The following is a 23,013-nucleotide window of genomic DNA, read 5'->3' on the forward strand; positions in this document are numbered from 1 at the left end:
CTCCTCACTTATCAGCTCTTGCTTTTCCCGCTTAAAAGACTTCACCGGTGCTGCCTCATACCTCTGTCTTCTAATCAGCGCTGTGTAAATGGTCGGCGCTATATAAATAACATTATTTTTAATAAGGAATCTGAAGGAGCACTATAAATCAACGTAACTTATGCAAATAATAAGTCAAACGGAACATTAACATCAGACAGATGTTCTTTAGTTACGGCTTAACCTCAGTTTTACCTTTTCCTTTAATAGTAACATGCATAGCGGTTAGTGTTAGGTATGTTGTATTAGCACAATGTCTATCATACATTGTATCTGATACATGGCAAAGGAGCAGCTAGGAAAGCCAGTCACGTGTAATAAAATAAAAAGGAGAGTCCCCACTCAATTGTTTCAATGGATATTGAGAATGGAAGAGCACTGCAGTTAGAAAAGCCTGAATCCCTGGCCAGTTCCACATAGGGGACAACGACTTAGGTTGAATTTAAAATTTTCAAAAAACACTTGGAAGTAAATGGTAAAAAAAAAAATCTAATTACTTTAGGATTGTTAACAGGCTGAAGAAGGTCCTAAAGACTTGAAGCTGTCATTACAGCAAACTTACCTCCGTTACATATGAGTGTGCGAGGGCTAAACACTCACGCATTGAAACATGACAGTTTTTATTCTTCACACACACATTTTATCAAAATAAAAAGTTATCTTATAATAATTGGTTTTGGAAATCAGTGTTTTAAATTAAAATAGCATACAGGGAGCACTGTCATTTGTAAATTCTCTAATATGACATGCTGAGGGGTGTGTGGTTTTTTTTTTGCAATGCACGTTATATACATATGTGTGTGTGTGTGTGTGTGTGTGTGTGTGTAGACTGAAATGTTTACAATTCAATAGGAATTCTGCGCATCTAAATAAATATGGAGAAAAGGCACAAATCTGCATTACTACAAACGTTCAGTCAGCCTGCCTAACTTCCATTTCTTATTTATGCTGCTAAAATCGCTGGTTTGTGTGAGCTGAGGAGACACAAATGTCATTCTAAACGTCACTTTAAGGACAAGTCATTTGTGCTTCTTAATTAAGCAAGTCCTTAAAAAACGGCAAATCTCTAAACGTTTATCTTGGGCAAACAACCCTGCATTATTCCTACATCATTGCAAGAAATTAAGTCTATACACACACATAAAACAGAAGAAGGATGATCAATACAGTATATCTAGTTTTTAGATATGATTATAATATCATTGTGCAAGGATAATTGAATAAAATGAGGATGGTCTTAACATCTTCACAGATGATCAATTTTCATTCACACCCACAAAATAAAATTTTGGCAGAAATTTCGAACCTTTCAAATGAAGGCATGCATCAATGGATAAAAAATGTACAAACGCAGAAAACCAAATGAGATCCATATTAAATAATGCTCTAATTTACGGCATCAGGTTGTATGTCTCAAGGTGCATATTAATTGGTCCTTGTCTGGTTCTTCGCTACACTGCCATCTGGTGGATTGAAAACACATTAAACATGGATGGATTAGGAGATAATAAACTGCATTATCTCTATTGATGCAAACACTATTTATCAGTCTATAGTCATTAAATAAGCAAGATGAAATATATTGTAGGCAGTGCTAATACTTTCATATGACACACCTGCTTTGCTGTGCATAACAGGAAAAAGAAACCTAAAGAGGAAAGAAATGCCAAAATGCAGAATTCCATTAGGAAATGGGAACACGGTGAGAACCAAAATGAAATTAGACTCTATTTACATTTTCCCACCAATTCATTTATTATTCCTACACTTGAAGCACTCCATTTTGGATCATCTGATTATAATGCGATGCAACTTTTCAGACAATCTCTGGGACTTGGTTATAGTGACACCTAGCGGTCACTTGGACACAGTGAAAAGCAAAACTAACATTTATGTTACATTCTGTCCTCAGTAACATGCTTTATCCCATGTATCACCAACATATTTACAAGAAATATATCTTGTTAATGAAATTTATAACGGGTTTCATCACCGGTTTATGTTGCATTAAATCACATGTTTTATACTGCAATGTATAAACCAGAAAGGTATAACGCTGTCACAGGAAAGTAATCGGTACATGGATGTAGAGAGCAGGGAAGAATTAACTGGCCCATCTAATCTACCAATTTAGTGAGCGCAAAATAACAAAAAAATAAAAAAAACAACCAAAAAGCTCTAGAAGACGTGCCCTTTAATTAGCAAAAGGTCACAAACCCAACCATGTATAATAATGTATCACCTACTTTATAAATGGTGATACTACAGAAAGGCAACAATTCAGTTACTGCAGAGTTAAAAAGCCACTACTTCAATGTCTTCATAAGATCCATATATTTTTTATTTTGTTTTTTAGGATCCAAATTAGGTATAAGAAGAGTATTTTATGGGTTATGACAAATGAATGATTGCAGGCAGCTATCTGGTAGACAACATATTTGAGACTAAGATGATTAAAGTACATTTTCATTATGAACCGTGAGACTGAGGGCACTCTATGCTCAGATGGGAAAAAAAACTGATTAAATTCTAAAATGACCTAAGGAAAGTAGTTATATGACGTGCGTCATATATTGTGTGTATCTCAACACTTAACAAAGAAATATTAACACTGTAGTCCTAACTATATATTAAGGATTGTATGAATATTATCCTGTATATACAAATGATCACTGATACTACGTTAACAAAATTTGGAATTGCATTACCATTAAAATGACTGATGAGCTAAGTAACAGAATTTAATGATTGAAAAAACCATTTGGCCATTTTTCCTGATGTAAGAGGTTTAAACCCCTATCAGCTTTTGGTCAGGTCCTATAGTAAGGATAGCTTTATGTCTAATCCTTAATTCCCTGTATTAGCCCACAATGCTTCTGTTGGGAGACTGCGCCATTTATTTACTACCCTCTCACTAAAGTAGAACTTCCTTACATTATTTAAGCCTCTGACCCTATAGTTTTAGACCATGTTCTCTTGCTCTAACATTGTTTCTCCTTTCAAATACGCTTGCCTACTTTTTTAAATCCCTTCAAGTACAACTTTCTATTGCATCCCCCCTCTCTCTATTTCCTCCAAGTAATGTATATTAAGATCCTTTAATCATTCCTGATGATTTCCTCCTGAATACCACTTACCAATTTTGTAGCTCTTCTCTGAAGTTTCTTCAATGTTTCAATATGCTTCTGGAGATGGGGGTCTCCAGAACGTTACACAATACTCTAGAACCCCCTCCCTCCTCCGGCTACTAATGCCTGTCCCTATGCAACCCAGCACCCTGCTTGCTTTTTCAGATGCTTTATTGCATTGTCTACTTCCCTTTAAGTCCTTAGAAATAATTACTCCGAAGTCCCTCTCTTCTGCTGTCACTGACAGAACAGCGTCCACAATGCTATATTCTGCTTTGGGATTTTTACGTCCCAAGTGCATTATTTTACATTTATCAACATTAAACTGCAGCCATCACACTCTCGACTATTCTTCTAATTTACTTAAATCATGTGTCATGTGTCTACCCAGTTGCAGACCTTTGTATCATCTGAAAATAAAACATTCCATACCTGTAACACTACTAATACAATATGTACACCATTACCTACAACTTATGGCCTCCTTATCAATCGACCATCACATTATCCATTTATCTATTTTTACTTCCAAACCCAAATCCAAAAGTACTAAAATCTAGATTAGCTACTCCCTGGTCTATTATCTTACTTCAAGTCCCAGTCAAAAAAAGAGCTGTTTCTGTTTATGCAAACCATCTACTTTCAGATATTTTGTATGGTTTCCATTAATTTGCCAACTACTGACATAATGCTTACTGGACTGTTGTTGGCTGACTCCCTACTACCCTTTTTATCCATTACAAAATGGCCGTGCTTCTGGTGACATCCTCTCCTTGATTCTCCAATCAGGGGAGGGAATATTTTCAAAAGCTCCATCACCAAGTTCAGACAAGGTTATTGAAGCGCAAAGCGGTGGAGCTCCTGGCAAAATCCCTTACTGACTGTTATGCCTACCTTCTCTGCCGGGCTCCTACGTCGTCCGGTCACTGGTGGGCGGCTCCCTTGAGGTGCTGTTCGCGCATCTCCTCCGTGCTCTGGTGTGCGCTCGGCATGTACACCGAGTGGCGTGCGCGGCGACCTTGGCTTGTTTAGTTATTGTGCCTTTGCCTCTGGGCCTTGATTTGTCCTGTTGCCTTGGATCTTGCCGTCCATCTGCGAGTACGCCTCCGCTCACTGGTTCCAGGAGGCCATCAAAGCCTTTGATTCGTTAAAGGCTGCTTTTGCCATAGCTCCCATTTTGGCACACACGAACTTCTGTTCATACTTGAGGTCAATGCGCCTGAGACAGAAGTAGGCACCCTTCTGTCTCAATCTCCTACTCCTGAGAGCCAGTTGGACCCATGCGAATATTTCTCCAAAAAGTCCTGCATAATGCAGTTATAAAATTGGTCACCGTGAGTTGCTCTCGATAATACTCTCTCACAAAGAATTGAGTAATTTGCTCCAGGGAACTTCCCTGCCGATCCTGATCCTCACGGATCATAAAAATCTCACTTACCTGTCCGAGGCTATTCTTAAATACCTTTACAGTATTAGTCTCTATCGCCTCAAACAGCGAATACTCACCTATTCATTTTTGTTTTTAAGAGGTACATAATCACTCATTGTCACATAATTTCTCAATGTACACAATATAATAAATGTATGCCGGTGTAAAAAAAAAAAAACGCTTTAGGGTTTGATGGTTTTGAGGGAAAGAGTAATAAAGCAATAAAATCGTTAGCAGTACTGATACATACAGTAAATATACATAGTGAAAGCTTTGTTACAGTAATGGAGAAAAAAACACAACGCTGTCACTATTAATAATTAAATTCACGATTTACCTAAACACAATAAACCCATAGAGATCATACACCTCTAAAGTACTGCATTCTTGGCAAATCATCGGTATTAATTCAATACCTGACTGAAATTCGGGATCAGCACTTAAAGCTTTGCAGTCATTTGTGGTTGTAAGCTAAATTTTCTTGCTAACTTTAGCATTAAGTGACACACGAGGTTTAAAGAATATTGTACATAGACAGAGAACTCCTGCAGCTCAGTGCAAATTGGAAACAAAGCCAGACATTTCTAATGAATTACATGTTATAAAGAAGTCAGCAAAACCCTCACATTAGAACTGACACACAACAATTATAAGAGAGAAAACTACACTAGCTGTTTCAGAGAAAAGAAAATATAGGGAGAAAACCTTTTGGGGGGAAAATTCCAGGGACGCTTTGCAGCACAGCTATAAATTATTTACTCGAAACTGTACTATACCCACAACCCCAAAGCTCTACCCACTGTGCCCAATCCCATCTCTCCTCCTCATTATCTCTACCTTTTCTCGTTCCCCCCTCTATCTATAGGTATCGTAGGGATGCACTGAAATGAAAAATCACCACACTTTTAGTAAAATTAAGTAACACACCAAAATTGGACAAAAACAAGCAATATCAATATATATAAAATGTATAGTTGCTAAACAATAAGTCAAGTAATAAACTCAAACAGCAGTTTATCAGCAGCTCTAGGCTTAAACAAGTTCCACGATAAAAGTTTAATGTAAACAATAGGCACATATCGCAGAATGGCAAAGGGGCTCTATTCTGTGATACACACACCAGGACACATTCTGCCAAACCGACACAAACAACAGGACAGGCTCTGCCACACTGACACCCAAACACACACACCAGGAGACATTCTGCCAAACCGACACACAAACACCAAGACATGCACTGCCACACCGACACCCAAACACACACACACACACCAGGACAGGCTCAGCCACACCGACACTATAAAAAAAAAAAAATGTCATTTACTTATCTAAAAAAACGAATGAAAAGCCTGTTAAATCGATTCTAGTATTTGTCCCAAGTTTAGAAATACTCTAAGTTTTTTTTGTTGCTTTTTTTTTTTTTTTTGCAAGTTTTAGAGCGATAAATACAATTAGCAAATTGTTATTACTAAATGTTTTTCAAAATTAGCAATGGTGACATTGCAACACTAATATCTGTCCACATTTGAGAGATGCACATTTCAGTTTGGAGTGTCTTCCAGCGCCCACGTCCTATTTGGGACATATTTGAAGCCAGCCAGTTCAATTAACCCACATGAAACTATATATTTTTAAATACTAGACAACCCAGAGAGGATGGAACTGCTCACTGAAATAAAATAGTAAGGTTTTTTACAAAAGCCAGCTTCATGTCTCCACTTACCTAAAAACAGTGCCGTTGTCTCTTCATTGGTGACTTCATCGGGATCTGCTCCAGCTTGCAGCAGAAGCTGTGCACACCTAAGACTGCCCGATTTAGCAGCAAGATGTAGAGCAGTTTCACTCTCAAATGTCTTGGATTTGATGTATGACCTGGAAGGAGCTGTGTCAGAAAAATGTGTTCATATTTGTTGTTTGTGAATTCACATAAAATGGAAGAAATTAAAACATAATTTATTCAGCTCATACACAGTACACAGGTCTAAATATCTAAATTGTAACAGTTATGGAAGTTATAGTCTTGTGAAACTTGTGATTTATAACAGTAACAATTAATTTTAGTCTAGTTGTATCCCAGTCAAAGCACATCTCTTGTACCCAGTTCACCCAAAGCAATAATTGGCAAAGCAGACAGGTTCCACAATATTTACATAAATATACAGACTGCTATTGGTGTGCTATCTGTTCTAAAAACACCATCATATTTTAATTGCTTTTCCAATGACTAAAGCATTGGGATACCAACTTCATTGTAACATGCAGGTCTCAATTATATGTCCATATCACTAAAGAACATCCACCGTGTATTAGAAAGCCTAATTGTAGTTTTACACCAGTGTGAGTTTTGTGATTGAGGCAATTTATTCTACAACAACATCTTATGAGCTGTACCACAGGGAAAAACTATTCAGAATCTTCATGAGCCAGAATGCTCCATATACATTTGTATTGGTGGTTGGTAAATGCACCAGAATCTATGTAAAAGCAACTTCAATACGTATTTAACATAAAAAAAGAGGACTATGGATGGCTATGGATAAAAGGAGGATAGGGCCATGGTTAGAGGAGGGGCCAATGGCAGGATCATGTATGTTACCACCTTGCAACATATTAGGACACATGCAAAGATATGAAATTGCATTGTGGCGCTCGTTATCAATGAGTCACAAGGAGGCCATGTGGGAGCTGTGATTGAAGGCTGTGATTAATTTCACAGCTCAGTGGGCCGACCATCTGATCTCAATTACTGGGGAGCGGGGCAGCTCGCTGATACAGTGTCTCAAAAATCGGGACTGTTCAGCGGAAAAGAAGAAGGTTGGAAGGTATTGCTAAATCAGTCACTTCCTTTTAATCCAAATGTCTTCAAAACAATCACACTCATTTTAAAAGGAAGTACATTCTCTAGGTACCTTTCATAAATGATTTATGCTAAAAGCTGTGAGGTGACAGTGTCTTTTTACAGATAGAACAAGAAGAGAATAAGCAATTTTACGATAAAAAAACCCCGAACTGTGGAATAAAATAAGGACATAGAGGAGTACTGTAATAAACATATCAGTCTGTTGCTTTTACCTGTATTAATTAGCAGTTGTAAGCAGCCGCTGGCATTAGAAGAAGCTGCTTCATGAATTGGCATCCATCCTCTGTTATCAGGCACATCCACACTACAACCTTTTTTAATTAGTTTCTTCAAGGATTTTATATCACCCCTTCTAGCCGCATGTCCAACGGAGGAACATCTATCAGTATATGCCTCAGAAAAATCCATTTCCACCTGTACCAGACAAGAGTTCAATAATAGAAATGTTACAAAAGAAAAGCCTTGAAACTATTTCTAAGTTCCCAAAAACAGAGACGTAGCAAGACAGGGAAGCTCTTGCTAGGCTGGAATCATTCGCTAATCCACAATATTACCAATATTTTATGTTTGTCGATCACACATAAATTGAGGAAATCTTTCCTAACATACCTCAAGGTATTTTAGCGCCATGCTATCAAAATATAGTATTATTATTTATGGCGGCCTCTAGCTTTGTACAAGCCTCCTGCTACTGCTGTAGTATGAACTTAACGCAATAGATGGAACCTGGATAGAAAATGTGTAAAATGCGATTCTGCTGCAATGCTTGAAAAGTTATTACCATAGCAACCAATGGAATAGTCTAGTTATAAAGTAACATACCATCAACTTATATGGTGTGTGTGACACTGTACATGGAGGTGTTTTGTTGTGTTTTAATGCAAATTATATGTATGGGTCCCTGAAGTGGAGCATTTGGAGAGCAGGGTGGGCTCTCCAAATTATTATTGTAGCAGACTGAATGCCCAAGCTGGGATTGCAGGATCCTCACAATCAAAGAGACTGTTGTGGGGAGACGAAGTTCCCCTGTACCCCCAGGGTAAGGACCGGTTTAAAGGAAGATCCCAGAGCCAAGTGTGGCAAACCTGTCTGGACCCATGTGTACTGTCTGGCCAGCAAAGTATAGCCAGAGGGCCGTGCTTAAGATCCCTAAAAGTGACATTTATGGCCATCACGCTACAGGGTTTGTCACAGTTGATAACACCGATTACACTTAAATGTGTTTAAACGCCCTAGCCTTGGTTCTGGTATTCTTAGGATTGTGGCGTCAATCCTAAAATATAAAATGAAAAAACCCAGATGTTTTAAACTTATGAAAGCAAATGCCGCAGTGTGTAGGGGAGACCATGTTGGCTTTTCCGAAACATAGAAAATACGTGGAGTATTAGTGTACAAGTTAGTTTTTCTATTTAGCGGTGCCACTTAAGTGAAGGAATTTGTAAGCATAATTGAAGGTTTCCTTTCACCATTAACAAGCTCTAGGTCAAAGTATACATACATTTATTGCTACCCTGTAACACTGAATAGTTAACATCTGAAAACGCTAATATTTCACTAGGGAATTCTTCTGTGTTTTTACTGGGTGTATTTGCTCATTTTAAACTTGGTTACTTTAATGTCTAGTAATCACCGGTGTGATTATTAGGAAGCTGTTTGGAAAACACAAGTAAAACTCTGACATTAGAAGAAATGGAATCAAGTACCTCTTAAATGGACTCTGCGTGATCCATTATACATAAACCGAACCTTATGGTAGATGTCATCTTGAACAAGAAATAAAACAACAGCTCTGGGTTAGTGTTAGTTCTGTATTGAGGAAGCTCAGGAACGTTAACAGCTCAAGGACTCAAGACTTTAGCGTACATGGTTAAAAACACAACGGACATGCTGTGAATACACAACAACTTCATTGAGTGTGTAATTCATAAAACACAGTAGCTACTGGTCCATCACTGCTCTTAACTCTCCCTCTTAACCAAAAGAAAATCTAAAATAAATATTTGCAATAGCCCCCATTGGAGCTTGAATTCTATCATTCTCCACCACTCTTCACTGACACTTCTATACCCAAACGAAACATATCTTGTCTTTGTATAGTTACTCTCTTTTAAAGCTATGGTATTGGGTATGGTATGGTTGGGACTTCCCAGGGTCTATGGGAGTGGAGTGGAGTTATAGAGAGAGGTAGCGTTATTAGTGCACGACATGTGTAAAGGAGAGAGGAAATTTGGTAAGAATTTCTGAAGGTTAATAGAGCTAAGGTCTCTGGTTAGGCAAGGTAAGGGTGCAAGAGAACCAATAGAAGGCAAGGTCAGAGAGCACGATAGGAAGTGGTGGTCAGATAGGGGGAAAGGGGAATAAGAGAAGTCAGTGAGAGAGCATTTACTAAAAAAATAATTTACGAAAAAATAAGGTCCAGGGCGTGACCATCATGAGTAGGGGAGTTAATATGTTGTGTGAGATCAAAAGAGGAGCCAATGGAAGGACACTGAAGCCATGGGACTCAAAGGGGTGTCAACTGAGGGTCTCCACTCTCAAATGAGTAAAAAGAGAGTGATGGAGCTGAGGGAATGGTTTGAAAAGCACATGTTGGGGAGAGTAGGAAGCCTATCCCACCACCCTTCCTGTCATTGGGTCTGGGAGTGTGAGGTGGAGGCCACCATAGGAGAGAGCAGAGGGAGAAGCGGTGTTACAAGAGGTTTGCCAGGTTTCAGCTAGAGTGAGAAGGTGCACGGAGCTAGAGATGAAGTGGTCGTGTAAGGATGTTAGTTTGTTACATACAGAAGGCTAGGGACTCGGGAGGGTCAGGATTTGGGGAAATATCCCTAGCAGCTACAAATAGAAGAAAGAGTAAGAGGAGGGGAGAATAGTGACTGGAGAGATTGCTGGGCGTGAGGGGAGGTGGAGGGTAAGAGGTGAGGTGAAGCTGAAAAGAGCATGGAATGTAGGGACGATGGAAAGTAATAATTTCTGAGGTATGAAACTCATTCATCACTTTCTCAACATAGTTTATAACTACAACTCATAGCAGGGACATTATGTTGGTTCTCATATCTGTCTGCATTAAGGGGAATGTATACACTTGATTAAGTAATGTATTATTTTACTCACAGCGGTGTATTTACTGCCGGTGCTGAGCAAGAGCAGCTGCCCCAAACGGCACACCGAACGCATTAAAAGGTGCTAAACACCGTTTCCTAAAGGCGCAGAGTGCATTTTAATGCAGTCTATGGAGGCTCTGCTCACCCGGCACAACCTCCATTGCATAAGTAGGCTTGTTAGGGATTTCAAAGAATCTCCCCTGTAACTAGCCAGTTGTTCAGAACGACTGCTGCCCCCTAGGCCAAGATGGGTCACAGTTGAACATCTCGGCCCCGTGTTATACCTATGCTTTATGTCTGGTCAGCTTGTCTTTGCAGGAAAAGTTCACTGGCAAGGCAGCAATCATTGCATGGAGCAGGAAGCCTAGTATGGTTGTCTACAGGCCTTCATGGAAAACAGTCCGGCAAGTTTCATTATATGCTTTGAAAGCATGGACTTTTGAGTAACTCTTGAGTTGTACATTTTGATGAATGACGGTGGATTTACTGAATGACAGTGAAGAAAAAAGGTGCATCGATCGGGTTCATGCTAAAGCATATAGGGAGGCTGTTTTAACATTCATTAATCGTAAGTAGATAGCGAAAGCATTGCATCGAAGTGCCAATGCGTAGACTGGCTATTACAATGTTTGCACCAAATTTGTCTCAACAAATACATAATCCCATCCAATCCTGCAGAAGAGAGGCAAACGTTTCCTAAATGACAGAAATACCAAAACAAAGCCAACCGAACACCAATTCACGTTAATCCGAAAACCGTGTAAACTTCTGCTAAATTAGCTGTGGATTCCCTACAGCCGCTGCATTTCCCTCTGAATCCCTAGATTACTTTCCACCCCATGTTTTTCGACCCAGTCAATGATGTCAGACAAATACCCCAGTCCTACCTCATACACCCTCCCACGCTGTCAAGGGACACCTCCAATCACGTGATGCGGCGACCCACACCCACAAACAACATTTAGATTATCTTCTATCGGTAGGAAATAACGTATTCTTTTCTAACAGGCTTATTCTAGCAAAAAAAAAAAAAAAACTGTCATTCAAGCTCGTAGTGATTTCGTTAAGAAAACCATAAGCGCTTCGCGGGCTTCCGCCATTTTGTTCTTTTACCATCGTGTTATAGCTACATAAAGTTCGTTTGAGAAAAAAAAGTGACTTACGCAACGGGGTTAGAGGCAGAAATGTCACCGTTCATTTCCCGTGATGCTGCTTGGTAATCATTGGTCGGTGGCTTTTGTGGGCGTGGCGTAGTGACAGGTGAGATGGGAAGTCCTGCCCATTGCCGGCCGGCCGGCAAACAAGCTACGAAGTCAGCATTGGGAGGCTACTGGCTACCTGACGACTTTTACTGGGACCATGTGGGTTTTCGGCTATGGGTCCTTGATCTGGAAGGTGGACTTTCCATACGAGGAGAAGCTGGTGGGCTACATCACGTGTTACAGCAGGAGGTTCTGGCAGGGAAGCACTGACCACCGGGGGGTCCCGGGCAAGGTGAGTGCTGGGGGTAGTGGGAATGGGGCTGTGGGACTCGGCGATCTGGAGATGAGTCATTTACGGCTTATTCTTCCCCTATAGTAGTAAATACCCCCGCATTTGTTGGTAACAGATTGGAGTCACCCGGGATAAAGCTCTGGCCCACAGCAGAATAGCTTTTGTAGTGAAAACTGTCATCCAGCAGATCATAATCCTGGAATGTTCCTACCGGATGGGGAGTTTTGTATGTCCATTTACTTCTCTAACTAATCTAAGGCATGCATTCTAATTAGCATTTGACTAGTTACGTGAATAAAATAAGCAATATATAATTATGTGATGAGTTTGTGACTAGTAAGCCGTATTCTTGATTGCTAGAGACTGGCTCCACTTTCATACCGCCGCCAGCCGTGACACAGTGCAGCAGGGTACTCGGGCCTCGGAACTCCATAGCACCTTGAGACTTAAACGTCCTTATTGAACAGGCTTTGATGACCGAAGCTAATGGGCTTCATGCTGCTGCAGTAATGAATTGGGCATTAAGGACACTTGATGGAGGAAGAAACATCATTATGAATGAAGCACAGAGATGTGCATGACTTCAATTGTTAGCTAAACACCAGTTCTTTGTCAATTCACTAAAGGGAGAGTTTTCATTAATGTTGTGTTTCAGTTTCCCAACGTCCATATTCACCATGAAGGGCCAACATTGGCAGGTTCCTCCAGGAGGAAAGGATGTGTTGGCCCTGCTTAATGCATAATTCAAGGATATTTTGAAGAAACCTCACTAGTTTGACTAATTGGTTATACTGGGCCAGCCAAGCTCTTCCTACAGTAGGCTATAACTGGGTCTGGACATGTATAATGGTGTTTATTTACTAAAGGGAGAGTTTTGGTTTCAATGTCATTATCATTAAGGGCAACACTGGCGAGATGAAATCACAGCTCTACTCCAAGCTCTCCTTTTTGTGAGTAGACTCACATGTATAGCGAAGTGAAGAAGCGGAAACTCTAGTGAATTTAACCCAGTATTATTACCTTTTTTATTTTCTTTCCAATTCTCTTGCCAAATTTGTGAGCCAATATTTGATTATGTATAAGGTTAGATATAGAGTATAGTATTAAGGCTGCTGTACCATCTGTGATATTAGAGGCAATGACCTTGAGAGTTGTTATTGCTAATGATTTTAAAGGGAAGTCCCGTGTCCTTGAGAAGTGCTGTATGCAGTTATGCAGGTTAGCATTGACAAAAACTGGTTTTATTTCCATTTGTTCAAATAAACTTCCTTTATCTGCAGACCTGGAGGTGGCCATTATCGGTCATGTGATGTTCCCTGCTCACACACCACACTGAGCTGGTTCTTTATAGCTATAGTCATGTTGTCTGGCTGGGCCATAAGATGCCAGCACTAGCACATATACATATGCACAGTTACAGTTGTTGGTAGTGCCATGCTAAGGCGCTGCACACGGGGGCCATGAGGGCCAGTCTCAATACCAGGCAGCTAATGCCAGACAGTTGGGAAGATCACAGATCTCCTTCTAAAATCTCCACAAAATGAAGGGAGCATGAGGTCTGTCCCTCGGACCTCTGCTTTAGTGTTCACTACACCACAGTTTGCCGACGATTGATGCCGCGAGCCAGGACATGACGTCATAGACCAGCACTCAACAGTGAAGCAATGCGCCCCGCAAAAGGAGCACTGAAGCAGGGTATACCAAGGATGTATGTTAGTGTTGGTGAAAACTTGGTTACATAATCTTCTCCCTAAAAACTAGGCAGGGTAAATATGTTCTAATTATGCGAGTAATTGATAGCTGTGCTGCAAAAAAAAAAAAAAAAAAGTATTTCTAGGACAAATTGTAGAAGATGCAATGGAGTGGCAGGAAGGCCAATCAAACAAGTTGTGGAGATGGGAGATGATCAAGGAATGGCAAGAATGATCTAACGAGAAATGAAAGAGATATCACCCACATCTTTTTGTACACAACACGAGACTTATTACATTTTATTTATAGAGTGTTACAGAATCCAGGGATTGGTAATACATACAGTGGAGCCCTGAGAAGAAGTTATGCTCCATTGAGATCACTTCAAATCTCTTCAAATCAAAATGCAAATTATTCAAATAGATTGTAGGAAATAAGTAAAATAAAACATATATATTGGGGAATGTGGTATTGTGCTGTGTACCATTCAAAGGGTTAAGGGACAAAACCGCAGAAGCCGCTGACTCAGTTACTGAAATATATGTGCTGTACAGTTGCAAGCATCACTGATAAAATACTAAATAGTACAACAAACGCTATATGGAGACAATAGATTACAGAAGCATCCAGCAGCATAGGGGTATGGAACGGACACTGATGTGTTACTGTATGTTTGCCTTGGTGCGGCTTTTTTTAAATGTATTTTTTTTGCTTGGGCAATCCGCCAAAACCTTCCACATATAATTGTTATGCAAATGTTTATGCTGTATAGGATACAGCAGAAACATATATATCTAAGTAATACATAGGATATATTTCATGTACTTAAACAGACAAGGACATTGATATGCATGTTTTTTTGATATCTTATCACCTTCCTCTAATTCAACAAAAATAAGAATTGACACCCTAACAAGTACTGTGATATCAAAATTAAATATTAAAATGATGATGGCAACAGGATGTTTGGGTTTTTTTCTTTCACTTTTTAACAATTAATCCCTTTTTTCTTTTGTAGCCTGGAAGAGTTGTGACACTTGTTGAAGATCCAGAGGTAAACACTTTTTTTTTTACATTTTTTTATTTTTTTTAAATCAGCAGTGCCCTGTGGTCTTCTAGTTTAATTTTGAAATTACAATTTTCAGACAGTACATTTTTGCGGCTTTGTTTGGTTGCTAGATATGTGGTGGTATGTATTAGTGAGGTGTGCCTTGTTTTCAGGCCGCAACCCAGAAGTAGCCTTAGAATCGTCACTTTTTTGGTCCAACGCCTCCTTTCAGCCTCCATTTTGTTTGGTGGGCTATTTAAACAAGCAAATTCAGTCATGGTAAGATATATTCTTTCCAATGCTGATGTTTGTTGGGATTTAATTGTGATTCTGTTGCATCTTGCTCAATGGACCCCTTCCAATTTGTGGTTTATCTTTGTTTATGCTATATGTCTTGTATATTCATCGGTGAGTATTTTATACAGGGATGTTTGCTCCTGACAATGCTGAGGTTCCCTCTGTTGAGGATGGTCCAACAAAGCTGAAATGCAAACATGCCCAGTGGTGGAAGAGATGCTATCTACAGTTGACATGCTTCTGCCTCAGCCCCAAACTCGGCTATCATCATGCATCAAGCTCCTCAAGCCTCTAATTCGGGATTTGATTGTCCTGAGCTAGAGGACATCCCTTCTGAAAAAGGTAAAATTGGTGAATCTGACAAAACCTTCCTCTTAGAAAAGGAAGTTAAGCCAAAGAAAATGATTCCTTTTTCTGTGGATTTACCAAGTTTATCCAGTTGATCCGGTCTTATCAGACATTATTAAACAAGAATGGAATCATTCAGGAAAGATAATTAATCTAACCAGACAGAGAAGACCTTTTTTTCCCATGTGATGAAGAGTTGACTCAATCATGGAATACCCTTAGATTGAGGACGATATAGCTTCTAACTCCTCAAGAGAAGATCTTTTGAAAAATATTGCCTCAGTAAAGTTAGTGGTAGATTTTCTGCGCAATGCCTCCTTGAATCTATCCGTATGGCTGCTAGAAATAGTGGACTTCTTTAAGATTCCATTTGTGGCAGTGTGTTGTTTAGTGAGAATATAGAAGCTATGTTTCAAAGAACTACAGGGTATAAGAACTGGATGCCAAAGAGGAAACCATCGCTTAAGGAACATGATCGTCCTTTTTCATAATTTCCGGGGCTCCAATTCCAGATACTACAAAAGAGCAAACTTTCAGATGAAACGGAAGATTGGATCTCTTCTCCTTCCCCAAGACACCACAAGTCGCAGCAGACTCAGGCTGTTCAAGATGGAATGGCTCTCTCATACTTCAACCCATCTAATGGTTACCATCTAGAATTTCAATCTATACCACAGACCATTTCCTCATCTCTCATCTTCATCAAGATACTGTCTGGAAAAGCTCTCTATTTTAAGCCATCAACCTGTTCCAGCAGTTGAAAGCTTTTGTTTCTATCCAAGATCTAAGTGATCTAGGGGTGTATTCCTTTATTTTTCTGGTTCCAAAATCCACTGGAGGCTTCTGCCTAATTAAAGATCTACAATTCCTGAACACACACACACCTCAAATATATGAAGCTCAAAATGGAAACTCTAAAATCTCACGTCATTAAGGTTTCCTCAGAATGGCCATTCCATGGGAGACGGAGATTCTTCAGTTTCAGACTCTCCCATTTAGCCTAACATCGTTGCTGTTTTTAGAATCCAAGAAATCTGTTATACCTTACCTGGAAGAATAGTTAATCCTAGCAAAGTCAGCCTCTCCCCTGCAGAAGCATTTCACTATTGTTGGAGACACTCTTTAATACTTAGGTTGGATCTTATTTTGGAAGAAATCAAATAGCCCACGCTCCCGTCAAGCCACCTTCCTCGGTCTATCTTGGGTATATCTATGCCAAAGGCTTCTGAGAGAATTCCTGCTTCCCTCCAGTTGGTTCACGAAGTTTGCTCCAGAGAAAGCTCTCCATCAATGGCTGATGTATATGAGAGGCAAGAATGTCCTAATATAATCAGTCGGTCAGTGGTGGTCTATCTCAACTAGCAGGGCAGTACAAGAAGTCCTCTTCGTCCCCATATTTTCCTGGGGACATGTCTGTGGGCAGAAGTATATTCTGTTTGCCTGTCAGCTGTTCACATCAATGGAATCCAGAATTGTCAGTCAGATTTTTTTTTAAGCATTACATCTCTATTCGGGAGAATAGTCTCTTCACTGGATTTTTTTCCTCTCTCCAGAACTCACTACTTATCTAAAAAAAAATAAAAAAAAAATAAACGGCATACCTCCCCCAGTCTTTGGAATAAGAATCTTTTACGTACCTTGGATTTGAAGTTTTAATGGAATGAAGAAGTTCAAAAAATCCTATCTGTTGCCTCTTCTGGAGTCAACAAAGGTCTGAATGTTTCTAAATGTATCATTGCTAGATGGATCATCTTGGCCATCCCCCCTGCCTACTCGTCTGCTAACAAGACTCCTCCACAGGTACCGCACCTCATTGCACTTGTGCTGTGTCAGCCTTCTGGACAGAAAGATGCAAGACGGCGACACATCACACATTCGCTCCTCGCCACAGAACTGATTGTCTTACTGAGAAGGATTCTCTCTTTGGAAGAAAAATGTTTTCTCCCACTCCCCTCCCTTTTATTTTATGTCTTTGGTATATCAAGTGTTGCCCCCGGAATACTGAGAGCGCTTTTTCCCCAGTTGATCCCTGGTGACATAATCATTCCCTCCCTTTACATATTATACGTTTTTTATACTTGTCGATGTTTAACAAAATAATTTTGCTTTTCATAATTTTTGCCTGAGTGGTGGTTTACGGAAGTTAACCCTGAGAGTAGGGGTTTTATTCTTTTAAAAGGAGAAGTCGATCAAGTGTCACCAGGTATCGACAGGTAAAAGTATGGTTTCCCAGCAGAGTGTTGCAAGATGCAGTTTTTACCTTGCTGTCCTGATCTGAAAATCATATGAGCGTGTGACACCGCTGTAAACAAAGACGTAGCTAATGTCAAAATACAGCCAGACACACTATGGGTGGCAGTTTCACAAACATCGCATCCAAAGCCACAGCATGATCTGTAGGGATAAACACATCATGGAAATGCAGTCCAAGTCATTTGATGCTTTTATTGGTTGTTCTGACGTTTTCTGGTAAGTGCGCTTTACAGTTCATTACGGTTATCAAACCATTATCCTGTCCTGTATTCAGTGTGTTTTTCATGTACTTCTTTTGTCACATTTAAGCCTCAATTGTAACTGCAAGAGCCAGTCTCGGGCAGCAAACCACGGGGCTTTTTTATTTATATTTATTTATAAACACTTTTATCTGCTTCTGTACATTTTGCCTATTTGAGTGACGTGAGCAAATGAGACACAGCAACTTCTTGGTGTCTCCGAGTAAAATATCCTATTTGTACACAAAACAGAGTGTATGCTCAGTGAGTACCATTCAAATAATGCCTATCTGAGGCATAAATATTGGGGGGGTTCCGTCACCACTATGTCAGAATACCCCAATTCTGGTGAGTGCTATCTTGCTGAATCAGTGGGACTGTCTGCATTTTATCCCAAATCAGGCTTTCAAACCTTCTCTGGACTCTATTAATGAGGCACCCGTGTGGCAGGAGGGCTCCAAGCCTAAGGTATGGTCAGAACCTTCTCCGTCTTTTGTACCTATTGGTCATTGTTAATTTATCAGCAATTGGGGAATCTGACAGTGTTTGCCTTCTATGCTTTTTGAGTTGTGCTCCCCTTCTATATAATTTTTTTGTTGTTAGGTATCCTGGTCTGGCCAGATAGAGTTAAAGTAGAAGCCTTTCACGTAGCAAAATATCTCTAGAATACTATGACATTTACCCACAAACTGCAAACTTACTCCTTTTTTAATTTTCTTAACAATTGGTTGTCCAAAGTTGTCCTTTGAACTTTTTGACTTTGCTATATGTTATAAATGTGTTATAAAGAGCTTGGTTGGCCCTGTATGCTGTATAGTTAAATCAGTGAGTTTTTATTAGGTCTCCTCTCACTCACTGAATCGTGTATTTTACAGGGTGAATGAACCTGTTTATTGCAGAGTTATTGCTGACCCACAATGGGAGCTGGAGACAAACTGCTGAGTGATTTAAAGCATTTCGCCAGTAAACTTTCCACTGAAATGTAGATTAAATTTCCAATTTCCATAGAAACGTGCAGAGGTCATGTATGTATGTTTTAGTACATAAGATTAGTAGATTGTAAGCTCATTTGAGCAGGGCCCTCCTTACCTCTTGTTTCTGTAAGTCAGATTGTTATATACTACTTTTGCCGTGTTTACCCATTGTGTAGCACTTCGGAATATGATGGCACAATATAAAACAAATAAATTGGCGTGTTCTAATCTCTGCACTTTTTTCTCTTCAGGGCTGTGTGTGGGGTGTCGCATACAGGTTACCAGAAGGAAAGGAGGAAGAAGTGAAGGCGTACCTTGATTTCAGAGAGAAAGGCGGCTACCGGACTACGACTGTTGTCTTTTATCCAAAAGACCCTTCGATAAAACCATTCAATGTACTGCTGTATATTGGAACCTGTGAAAATCCCAACTACCTCGGCCCAGCTCCATTAGAAGACATCGCAGAACAGATTTTTAGTGCAGTCGGACCCAGTGGAAAAAACACCGAATACCTGTTTGAACTTGCAAATTCACTTAGGAGTCTTGTACCGGAAGATGCGGACGAGCATCTGTTTTCTTTAGAAAAACTAGTGAGGGAGCTTTTGGAAAGACAAAATATAAATTGTATATGAATTGCTAGTACATTTGGTGACATTATGGTAAGCTTTTCCTACACATAATATGTTTGCACAATGTCATGATTCATGCTTTTTAAAAGGGTTATAGAATAATTTAAAATTAACTTTTAATATGCAAATTCTAAATACTTTCTCTGTTTCAAAGCCTGTGTTGCAAAGTGGGGGATATTTTATTTTTCTTGCCATGTAATCATAGGCTGAGTATTGAAAGAATAGTCAGGTGTTGGACAAACCTCCCACAACATAAAGGGAAACTACACAACAGAAATTGCCAATAATTATCTGATGTTTTGTAGGCCAATGTTATCATCTGTATCTGCAATCCCTTGGTGAATCTTGTTCACATTGTTTAAAAAGCTGTTTTCTCTGGTTATAGGATAAGCAAGTCCTATACTATGTGCTGCTTTAAAATGTTTTACAAACAAGAAGAGAGGGGGTTGAATGTCTTTCCTTTTTAATGTTAAAAATAGTTTTGCTAATACATCAAGAAAAAGTAACTGAGCCCTTTGGAATTAGCAGCATTTATGTATAAATGTATCTTAAAATAGTATATGATCTTCTTTTAAGTTACAATAATGAACAAACACAATCTGTTAACTAATAACACACAAATTATTGCATTTGTCTTGTCCATATTGAACACACTATTCAAACATTCATAGTGTGGGTTGGAAAATGTACGTGAACCTTTAGGCCAGTCACTTTAACAAAAGCTAATGCCAGTCAGGAGTCAGCAAACCTGGAGTCCAATCAACGAAATTGGTGGAGACGTGTTTTTAGAGCTTACCATCAGAGGAGGCAATTTCCAGGTCTATCACGGTATCATACAGGATAATGTCAGGATGGCTGTCCACCAGCGGAAACTCTAGAGATTGAGTGATGCAGCAAGACAATGACCCTAAAAATCAAAGTAAATCTGCTACAGAATGGTTCAAAAAAAGGAAAATCTGCCTTTTGGAGTGGCCAAGTGGGAGCCCAGACCTTAACCCGTTGGAGAGCCGTTCACACCAGACATCCTAGGGATATGGCTGAGCTTAAGCAGTTCTGTAAGGAAGAATGGTCTAAAATTTCCTCCTGAACGTTGTGCTGGACGGATCTCCATCTACTGGAAGCTCTTGTTTGAGGTTATTGCTGCCAAAGGAGGTTCATTTACTAAATCCAAGGGTTCACTTTTTTCCCACCAGCGCTGTCAATGTTTAATGTGTGTTCAATAAAGAAATGAAAAATTATCATTGTTTTTGTGTTTGTCTATACTTGTGACTTACATGTAGATCGGATCACACTTAATGAACAATTAATGCAGAAAACAGATAATTCCAGAGGGTTAATTTACTTTTTCTTGCCACCAAAAGTATTTTGAGTGATTCCCACCTCTGTATTTAAATATAATCTAAAAATGCCTGGTCATGGCATTTTCAGAATAGGAGTAATATTTTAGTTAATCCTCTTTTTTTAATCACAATGGAATAAAATATGCTAGGCATGGACATTGTACAAAAGAAGTCTTTTCATTTAAGTATCCTGAGGCACAGAACAATTTGTTTACAATTAAAACATGTATTTTTTTTTGTGACCATTTCAACAATGGAGTATTACGGCCTTGGACATATTAACAACAATGTACAGGCTAGATAAGAAAGGTAAATATATCCGTATTTGCTCTAGCATGTAGTCTTAAGCTAAAGGTGATACCATTTATCGGAACATTATAAGAAACAAAAAGAAGTAAGTCCCTCTAGCTTATGGGACCTCAGAGGCCTCTCCTTCGGCTTGGAATTAAACTACCGTACTTCATTAATACACTAATAAAATGTAAAATATCCATGGGGTAGGAATTACATTTTGAGAACTGATATTCAATCAGGATCCAGCCTAGTAGTAGCAGCAGGTAGAATTTTAAATGATAATGCCCCTTTAAATAGCGTTATTTAATATTACATGTTATTCATATTTTAAATTATAACTATATTGGGGAATGACAGTTAAGTGCATGTTATGGCAAGAGATTTGTAAAGCAACCATTTGAAATCCCAGTGAGTGGACCATATATTGCAATTAGTGGCTTAAAAGTTAGGAATTCAGCGTTTTTTGGGTCATAATAGCTTAACTACCCTTCGAAAAACTATATTTATTGTATTAAAATGATCCATTTGGTTACATGGTATTTGCTTTTGTTCAGTACATGTTTATTGTGAATGTAACTTTTGACAGTTCCAGATGTAAGAAAATGATTTATTTTCACACACTCCACGAATGTACCTCAGGCTCTCTGCTTCAGACTATGTTTTCCAAATACATATGGATCCAAATGTATTGTTTTTATTTGTCATTAATGTGTGTAAGGAAACAAGAAGGTTGCGATAATTGAAAGTCGTACACAACTTGTGTGGAACGATTACCCCCAACATTTAAAGCACGTGCTTTCATGATATCAAGCACAACCTTGGTTAAATACCTCTAACTGCAATAATATTTGTTGGCAAACGTCTGTAAACCATTTTAGTATAATAAAATGTTGTTTTTTAAGGTGAATTGTGCTTTGTCCTTTCCTGTTTGTATCCAAGTACCCTTGGATATGAAATGACAAAAGGTGATTGCGTAAGCGAATGAATGCGGCATTGCACTACATTTATGTATATGGCACCAGCAGATTCTATAGCCCTGTTATAACCACATAATATGAGTTTTTCTAAAAGTGTAGCAAACAACAAAAATTACACATTTCCTAGTAGAATAGGATTTTAAGGGGGTGTCCAGTTTTCTTTCCAGTGATCAAAGGATAACATACAAATTGTGCGTGTTTACCTTCATGGCGGTGCTTCCTGACTTCATACACTCGCTTTCAATCAACTCAGGTCATAGAAGAAAGAATCACTTGACGAACAGGAATAGTGGGTGGGCTACAATATTACAGAAAACGTTACATTAAAACAATGTTTTGCCTTTTAAAGGTGCTGTTCCACATAGTCGGCTTCAAAGTTTCTGTGTTATAATGTAATCAAACCTTAGGAGGAATAAAATAAAGTGAGGGATGTACTGGGGTTTAAGTGTTGAGCATACTAGAGATACCAATGCTCAGATACCATTAAATTAGAGTCGACTCCAAACTACCTGAATAGGTATGAGAAATAGGACACTGCAGTAAATCCACAGATGGTTTGGCTTCTTGTCTCTTTTTTTATTGAATAGTCTATAGATTCGCTATGATAAATTTCTTTGGATTCATAAAAATACCTGAATAAATAGGTATAGCTTATAAATGTTTTAAATATTTTATTAAACATTATTAACTCTTGAGTACTAATGTTTGTACCCAGAAACTCAGGGTTTGACTCTAAGTGTCAGTGTTTTTGCCCCAATCTCAGGGTGAAGGGGCAGATTCTCAATTTCACACTGTTTTGAGATGACTTCTTTCAATTCTACGCCGCTGCAGTCACGGTATATCTGTGAGAATAGGTATTAGAGCCATTTGG

The 23,013-nt window shown here is 39.1% G+C and overlaps 2 protein-coding genes across 2 annotated transcripts in view; one reads left to right on the forward strand and one right to left on the reverse strand.

Moving 5' to 3' along the window:
* The window catches only part of ASB3 (ankyrin repeat and SOCS box containing 3), a 38,397-nt gene extending 26,783 nt beyond the window's left edge, over positions 1-11,614 (reverse strand). Inside the window, exons 1-3 of the mRNA XM_053459671.1 lie at positions 11,445-11,614; positions 7,669-7,870; positions 6,320-6,478 (exon numbers count right to left, since the gene is read on the reverse strand). Of these exons, the coding sequence (XP_053315646.1) occupies positions 6,320-6,478; positions 7,669-7,864 (355 nt within the window). The 5' untranslated portion in view covers positions 7,865-7,870; positions 11,445-11,614. The remainder of the gene's footprint in view (positions 1-6,319; positions 6,479-7,668; positions 7,871-11,444) is intronic.
* Positions 11,615-11,760: 146 nt separating this feature from the next.
* On the forward strand, positions 11,761-19,634 carry CHAC2 (ChaC glutathione specific gamma-glutamylcyclotransferase 2). Its single transcript, XM_053459973.1, has 3 exons — positions 11,761-12,051; positions 14,762-14,797; positions 19,154-19,634. The coding sequence occupies exons 1-3, from the start codon at positions 11,917-11,919 to the stop codon at positions 19,532-19,534; spliced, it is 552 nt and encodes a 183-aa protein (XP_053315948.1). The 5' UTR covers positions 11,761-11,916; the 3' UTR covers positions 19,535-19,634.
* The last annotated feature ends 3,379 nt before the right edge of the window (positions 19,635-23,013 follow it).

This window comes from Spea bombifrons, chromosome 3, assembly GCF_027358695.1.
Source record: "Spea bombifrons isolate aSpeBom1 chromosome 3, aSpeBom1.2.pri, whole genome shotgun sequence".
In the NCBI taxonomy this organism is placed as follows: Eukaryota; Metazoa; Chordata; class Amphibia; order Anura; family Pelobatidae; genus Spea; species Spea bombifrons.

Excerpts from the sequence above, each read along its gene's own strand:
- CHAC2 (XM_053459973.1), top strand. The coding sequence starts at position 11,917 with ATGTGGGTTTTCGGCTATGGGTCCTTGATCTGGAAGGTGGACTTTCCA. Across the intron at positions 12,052-14,761 it reads ACCGGGGGGTCCCGGGCAAG|CCTGGAAGAGTTGTGACACT; the intron begins GTGAGTGCTGGG and ends TTTCTTTTGTAG. Across the intron at positions 14,798-19,153 it reads CACTTGTTGAAGATCCAGAG|GGCTGTGTGTGGGGTGTCGC; the intron begins GTAAACACTTTT and ends TTTTCTCTTCAG.